This window comes from Lonchura striata, chromosome 9, assembly GCF_046129695.1.
Source record: "Lonchura striata isolate bLonStr1 chromosome 9, bLonStr1.mat, whole genome shotgun sequence".
NCBI lineage: Eukaryota > Metazoa > Chordata > Aves > Passeriformes > Estrildidae > Lonchura > Lonchura striata.
This window is the reverse complement of record NC_134611.1, coordinates 13,810,566-13,818,071: the sequence shown is the minus strand read 5'-3', so window position 1 is coordinate 13,818,071 and position 7,506 is coordinate 13,810,566. Positions and strand designations below refer to the sequence as shown.

General features: G+C 49.3%; 1 protein-coding gene across 4 annotated transcripts; it reads right to left on the bottom strand.

Annotated features, from left to right (window-relative positions):
* Nucleotides 1-2,651: 2,651 nt before the first annotated feature.
* On the bottom strand, nucleotides 2,652-7,450 carry TMEM53 (transmembrane protein 53). Of its 4 annotated transcripts, none has more exons than XM_021530147.2 (3): nucleotides 7,348-7,450; nucleotides 6,741-6,853; nucleotides 2,652-4,986 (listed from the first exon to the last, which is right to left on the bottom strand). In XM_021530147.2, exons 1-3 carry the CDS (start codon nucleotides 7,442-7,444, stop codon nucleotides 4,324-4,326), a joined length of 873 nt encoding a protein of 290 aa, XP_021385822.2. In that variant the 5' UTR covers nucleotides 7,445-7,450; the 3' UTR covers nucleotides 2,652-4,323. The 4 variants fall into 4 exon arrangements, with proteins under 4 accessions (XP_021385822.2, XP_021385828.2, XP_021385838.1 ...); XM_021530153.3 differs by having other exon boundaries at nucleotides 6,741-6,850; nucleotides 7,348-7,449; XM_021530163.2 differs by having other exon boundaries at nucleotides 6,741-6,850; nucleotides 7,274-7,371.
* Nucleotides 7,451-7,506: the final 56 nt, after the last annotated feature.

Genomic DNA, 7,506 nt, shown 5'->3' with positions numbered 1-7,506 from the left:
AGCCTTTTCAGAAGAGCAGCAGTAAACTCAGCTCCTTTCCCAGGGCTTGGGGACTACAGGGAGACCAAGGGAGCTCCGGAGTCCTGATGCATGGAGCTCCAGAAGCTGGGCCATGGTCTGCACAATCACAGAATTACACAGATTGATTTAAAAAACAGATAGCCTTCCCTGGGTGATGGAGAGGAAAGTGCTGTGACCTGGTCTGCTGAGCTGAGAAGGGCAGGAAAGCTGTTCCTGCTGCTAGACTTTTGCTTTTAACAATCAGTTAAACCTGAGGAATGGGATCTAGTACAAATTCCAGAGGCAGGCAGCCCTAGGGAGAGATGCTATTCTGCATTAACTCACAATCTCTAGTTCTTGTCATCGGAGTTAGTTCTTGCTGGTCTTTTTCCTTGCCCCGAGAGGAGACCTTCTGCTGGAGATGCTCTCAGGCACTCAGAAGCGCTGGGCTGAGCTGTGCTGCTGGGGTCTCCGCCGGGATGTGCTCAGATGTCTCCTGACTAGGAATCTCTCCATGCGGGAAAGAGGGGTCCTGCTGCCATCTCGTGGAGCTGCTCCCGCCCGGCACGGGCTCCGCGGGCTCTGCACGGCCGCCCTCTGCCAGCTCCTCCACGGACAGTGGAGACCAGGCTCCCTCCTTCACTTTTTGGGATGCAGCACGGGGTTGGATTGCTTGGTTCCATCCCGTCCATTCCCACTTTTCCATAAATGGCAGAGCTCCACGCATATGCCTGCAGCATCCCAACATGTATGAAAATGGGACCTCAGCCCACACACCTTTAAAACACCTTTATGAGGTGTGGGCACAGGTCAGTCTCCACCCAGGATCTTAATTTGAATTACTCACTCTGCGAGATGTTCCCCCAGCTCCAAAACCTGAACCCTGGCTGGCTGGATCCTGCCTCTGGCTTGCCCAATTCCCCACCATAGCCTCCCCCAGAGCTCTGGCTGCACAGAACCCTCCCAGCCCTGTCAGGAGCAGCTGAGCACCCTCCAGCACAGCCACACGGGCCACCCTGACCACTAAGTGGCTTTGTTTGTTTTTCAAAACCACTCTGTAACATCACCACTGTATGGGAAGAGAAGGTGGCACAGGGGAGCAGGCCAGGAGCCTGTTCCCTCACAGGAAACACAGATTTTGTTACGAGGGAAAGTTAATTCTCCTTTACCATAACTGTGGTAGCCGGCTGTGAGCATCCTCCTCTCCCACCACTGTTGGTGTTCCACCCACACTATTTCACAGTCTACACATGAGGGCTGGACTGCAGAAAAGCAAGCTCTAGGCCACATCCCACTCCCTACCCTCGAGGCAAGTCCAAGGATGCTGCATTTTTTCCTCCCAATGAACAGATCTGCAGTGCCCCTCCTCCCCATAGCTCATCTCAGAGATTTACTTGGATTTGCCAAGATATCACAACCTTTGGGCTTTCAGTGTTCAGGCTGAAGCTCTTTAGGAACACCGGCTGCGCAAAACCGTGACAGTTTAGCAAGGATTAAGGGTCTGAGGCTGGGTTTTTGTAAATCCAGTAGTGCTTGGATCAGTTCTCAGCCATGTGCCTTCAGGCTCCAAGTTATTAACCTTCTGTTTCAAATAAGCCTCAGGAATACGGAGGGCAGGAAGGTGGGGGCACACAGTACAGGAAAGCAGAGGCCAGCATATCACACAGTGCTCACAATCAGAATTAAAACTTGCTGGGACTCAGAAAACAACACCCACTCACAAGACTGGTGCTGTAAATCGCTGGCTTGCCCAAGATCATTCTACTGTCAGACAGCTGTGTACACAGATCACCTTTGAATTTCAAGTCACTTTTGCAGCAGTGGAAACGCCTGTGACCACGTTCCTGTCGGCAAAGCTCAGGACACCTCTGACTGCAAAGCTCCAGCAGGCAGCACCCACTCCCTGCCTGCTGCCCTGGGGAGTGGGGAAGCAGCAACACCGTGGTGGGGAGGTGAAAGTGAGGAAGGTGCAGCTGATGTGAAGTTCTTTCCCAGGGGAAGCCTCACCATCCTGTCAGGCAAGGGCAGAGGGTTTAGCTCCAGCTCCTGCCAGCCATGCTCTGTAACAGACCAAGTCCTTAAATAGGAGAAGTTCAACACCCACAGCAATAAACAGGAACAGCAGATTCCCAGGAACAATTGTATTAATTCAGAGGCGTGTATTATGGAGTGTTTAACTGATCTGTAAATACTGAACCTGTAGAAACCAGCATGAGGGCAAGTGCTTGGTAAATAACTTTTATCACCTCTGTTCTCCAAGAGTGTTCACAGGGCCACAAACAGGCTGGATGCTGAGAAGCCCCAACCCAGATGTCTGAAAAGGCAGATAACACATCACAGCTCAGGAGTTACAGCACTAACAGCACAAACCAGGGTCCTGCTTTAAAAAGCTGAGAGTTCTCTGATGGGCTTTCTGGAGATAGGGGACCATGCCTGGATTTTCCAGGTCCAAACCCTAGAAACAAGAATTTCTCCATGAAAAGGGGAAGGCTGAAGGCTCTTACCACAGAGTAGACCTCACACCCCATTGTCACAGTGGGAGCTGGAACTGGGATCACACCTACAAAAGACTGGGACCCGAGAACAAGCTCCCGTGCCTGGAGACAGTTTTCACTTTTAAAAAATAAAAGACAAACCAGGTCATCAGACCATTTTCAGTTAATTCACATTTATCCCATATACAGCCCAACTCTCCCTCTAAAACCATGGCCATCAGGGGGTTATTCTGCTCTAAGTGAGCATTGTCACAAGTCTGCTACAAACCAGCTGTGTGGTCACCACTGCTACTCGCCCTGTGCTTTCACTTCTGTGAGGTGTTACAGTTCTTGTGTTAAATTTCCAAATTATTTTTAGTGCTTCCCAAGGACTTCCCCTTCTGCATTTCAATCCAGAACAGCAAGAGTTTTGTAATTGTGGATGACAACACCCCAAGAGTAGGCAAAAGCAGCACAGCCACCCACTAGCAGAACTTTTTTCAAAACTCCTCCTGCTTTCTAAATGCCTACTTCTCTAGGGCAGTTCCTTGTTCAAGCAGGCCCATGTCACAGCCCTCCAGAGCTTCTTCCAGGCAATGTACAGTTGGCTAGACCTGTTCACCATGTAATTAATTATCTTGCTATACTGTGACATAGCATAAACATATCAGCAGGCTCTCCTCTGTCTTTATCCCCACTTCTTCCTCAAATAAACAATAAAACCTAAACCCAAACATGAAGTACAGTGCAATTAGCTACTTTTTCACTAGGTGGAAGGAATTAATTTCTTGTACATGTTGTATGGACTGCAAAGACTGATCATCTGAAGAGAACATGATGGACAAAAACATATTTCATGGTCATTTGTAGGCAAGAGGTGATTTAAGAAATACCCAGTATGAAGCATAGCTCCAAGAGACAGTTCTGTTTTCTGCAATTCCACCTTTCTGTTTCTGGGATCTGGCACAGCTGTAATCCAAAAATTTCCCTGAATATTGAGATGCAAAATATAGGCTGCTTCAAGACATACAATTAACAAATAAGTAGCTCTCAAAGAAAGCAAAACTACTCAGTAGAAAACACAAAAGACTGGAAGGAAGAGAAACAAAACACTAGACACATTCAAAAATGCTAGCTTAAACCTCTGGGATGAAGAACACAAAAGTTATAAAAAACATTTGAGCTCCCACCAAGGATCAGATAGCTTTGACTGTTATATCTCAGCTATTTAATGGAACCAGATTACAGTCTGGTCATACTGCCCTACACACACCTTTTCCTGGTCTTACACTTGGTTTCAGGGCCTGATCTCCAGTTAGGAGAGTACAACAAGAACTGAGATGCACTGAGGAAAGCAAAGAGTCCTGCAGATTTGGCTCTGTTCGCTCATTGCAAGATAAAAGAACTGTTAGGAAAAAAAAAATAACAAAACAACAAAGACATGGAAGAGCTGTATTGTAAAATTAATACAAGCAACAGAACATGCATGTTGGACATCAGGGACAAGGTGACAACATGGAAAGCAGAGAATAAGAAGAGACAGGAAGAAAGAAACAACACTCGGTGTGAGATTCTGGTCTATGACACCTTGGCAAAGCACATCAACATGAACCATGACAGGATTTCACCTTCAGAACTTTAAATTAATCCATATCTACTTTCTGCTCTAACGTGGCTGGTCCAAAGGCCAGGCTGGAGGCTTTCAGGCTTGTAGACGTTACAGGAAAGAAAAAAACAAACCAAACAAGAAGCCTCTACCTTCCTCGCTTCAAAGACACAAAAGCAAAGGGGGTGACATTTCCCATAGGAGCTGAGCAAGCAGAGGCAAACACTGCAGGTGATTACAGCACTAAGGAGGTGAGGCCCCGACACAGTCAGACAGGAAGGTCGTGCAGAGGCTGCGGTAGTAGGTGGGGTACACCCGCATGTGGCTGACGTGAGCCGAATCCGAGAAGTCCACAGCTTTGACAGGAACACCGAGCTGCTGCCGGGCACTGGCCATGAGCTGAACCTCGCTGGCCTTGATTATGAGATCGGCCTGGGAGTAGAGGTAGAGCTCGGGCCAGCGCGAGGGCGCTTTCAGCAGGGCGTCGTAGTGGCTCTCGTGCATGAAGCGGGTCAGGGGGTACAGCAGGATCCGCAGCACCACGGCCGCGCTGGCAAACGTGAACAGCAGGAAATACTTGAGCAGCACGTTCATGGAGGCCAGCACAGTTGCCAGGGCACGAAGGGCTCCTCGCAAGTTTCTCCTGCCGGGGGCGCTATCGAAAATGGTGCCAGCTACTCTGAGGTTCTGGAACGGCTCGTGGGTGTGGAGCGCCTCGACGATGTAACGGTACAGCATGACACCACCATTGCTGAAAACGTGGAAAAGAACCGGTCTGTTCTCAACACTGTAGTCAAAGAGTAGCTCCAGGAGTCGCCTGGCTGGCGTCTGCAGGGATCTGATGCCAAAGGTCTCAGAGAAGAATATCATCCTCCATGGAGCTGTGTAACGGATGACCGTGCACCCCTAAGAACAGAAAGAGACCCCACACACATTTAAGCTGTGCTGCAAATTACACAGAGTAGGCAAGCAGCAGTACAAATAAATTAAAATTTGGGACACGTTTCCAACAGAGACCACAGGGCAGCACACAGTATTATGAAAAAGCCTCAGCAGTGACAGAGGCCTGGCTTTGGTCATGCTTGAGATCCTTTCAAATCTTGTGCTAACTGGCACAACCCATGGGGAGACTGCTACCTATTTTTATGGCTGTTAATCCTCACCAGGAGAAGAAAAACATCTCCCTGATTCAGACCTTCAGCATCAGCCATTTTGGTAAGATGAGGCTGCTCTGGCACACATCTTGCTCATCACACTGAAGCAAATATAAGAAGAAATTGGAATTCCTCCTCTCCTTGGGTGCATTTGTTTGCAGCTGTCTCTTAAGACTCACCACCAACACCAACATGATTTTTGTAGACCTTCCTGAAACACTCTAGCTGTGCAAAGAGCTCTGGCTTAAGGACTCAGAACTCCTGAGCAACTGTCTTCACGCTTAAGTCCTTACATTTAGGTATAGATTTGGAAACAGGATCTTGGAGGAGTTTCAAAATAGAGCAGATGGAACTACATTTATAAATGCTTTAGACCTTTTCTATCACCTGAGCTCGCTGACATTACACACTGACAAACACAAAGCAAAATCACCAACACAACCCCCCAGAGCTCCCTAAACAGTGAACGAGTTAGAAGAGGATACCAAGTTCTCAAATCAAAGCCTTCTCTTACTTCTTCCTGTGGTTACAGCCACTTCCTCTTAGTGAGCTAAGAGAACCCATCCTCTCCTTTCCCATTTCTGTGATCTTTCTGAGAGAAAAGTATTTTCCAAGAAGTTGTCATGCTGCCTTGTAACGTGCTCCTCGTCTCCTCAGCAGCCTCTTAAAGCCACTTAACAACTAATTCTTCACTAGATCAAGCCAATTAATGACCCCTGCCCTGGATTACACATTAACAATAGACTTGTTAATGTACAAACTTTACCACCTATAGCTGGAACAGATTTGGATAAATCCAAGATTCCCTGTATGCTGACCAAGAAAAAAAATTTAATGTCTCACTGGGTCCCCATCCTACAAGCTGGGGTCATTCCAGTAAAATACAGTACTAGAAAGGAAAATATCATAACTTAGGGAACTGGCAGTAGGACAGATCTCTCTAGTTCAAACACGAGGAATTCCTAGTGAGCAGCTATGACTATCACAGGATGCCTGTTTCACAGACAGGATAAAATTAATTTGTCTTACAACATTTAGATGAATCATTTTCATAGGAAGGAAGAGCCAAAGGCACGACACATGCCAATGTGTTCTGTCAGTTCCCACCCCAGCCTCACCACATCTGTGCTGTGGCCTAACAGCAAGCAGTAAACACAGAATCTTTCCCTGCATGTTTACCTGTTTGGAAAACTAACACAGTTCACGTCATCCCTGAAAAATCCCACAACTTTAAAAGCCTTAAGATACTTCAGTGAGTCACACGGCAGCTGAAAGTTTCTCCAAGGAAGTATTTCTGTCTTAGCTGCACTCACAATGGTGACATCAGCAGCTGTTAGATAACACTGCCAGGGCTGTGAGAGACAAGGAGCTGTCAGTGACAGGAGAACTCTCACTCATGCCCCATGAGTGAGACCAAGAGAGGCTTCAGAGAGACTCTACCAACATGCAAAAAGAAGGCAGTTTCACAGTATGACAGTGTCACGAAAATAGAGACAGGCCACTCACCTTCTGGCTGTAGATTGCACTGTACTTGGCCAGGTATTTGTCCTGGCAGCCGGCCCAGCCCAGGAGGATCACCACAGGCTGGCCCTGGGCAGGCCCTGTGTCTGCACTGCCTTCTGGAACAAAGCACAAGTGTTAAGCAACTGCCCTGCATTCTGCCCGAGTCACAACCTACAGCAGCTTGTCTGGTTACTAGAGTTTAAAGGCAATAGCGAAACGAGTATAAGCAATAGCAAAACAAGTATAAGCAACAGCAAAACAAGTATAAGCTTGACTTCTCGGTCAGTTACACGTATTGCCTCACGCCATTTCATTAGTGGGGGTATTGCACAGCACAGCTTCGGCCCCCGCAGCTCCCACCACTCTCCAGCACCGAACTGATCCCTACGGGGGGCGAGATCCCTCCTCCCGCCCCCGGCGAGGCGGCAGCGGCTGCTGCCACTTCCAGGGGGAAAAGGGAAGCGCCCTGCCCTGTCCTCCAGGGACTGCCAGACCCCAGCTGGGCCACCAATACCCCAGGGCTGCTCCTCCCGTACCCAGCGCGCTCCGCCCGCAGAGGCCCCCCAGTCCCTGCTGTCACTGGTGTCCCCGGTCCCGCCGGCCTGCGCACCGCGGGCGTGTCCCGGCTCCACCGCGGCTCCCTTCGGCCCGCGGGCGTGTCCCGGCTCCGGCCCCAGCGCGGCTCCCTTCGGCCCGCGGGCGGCCATGGCCGCGCTCCGCGCTCCGCGCCCCGGCCGCCGCCGCCGCTTCCGCGCCCCGGAAGCCACGC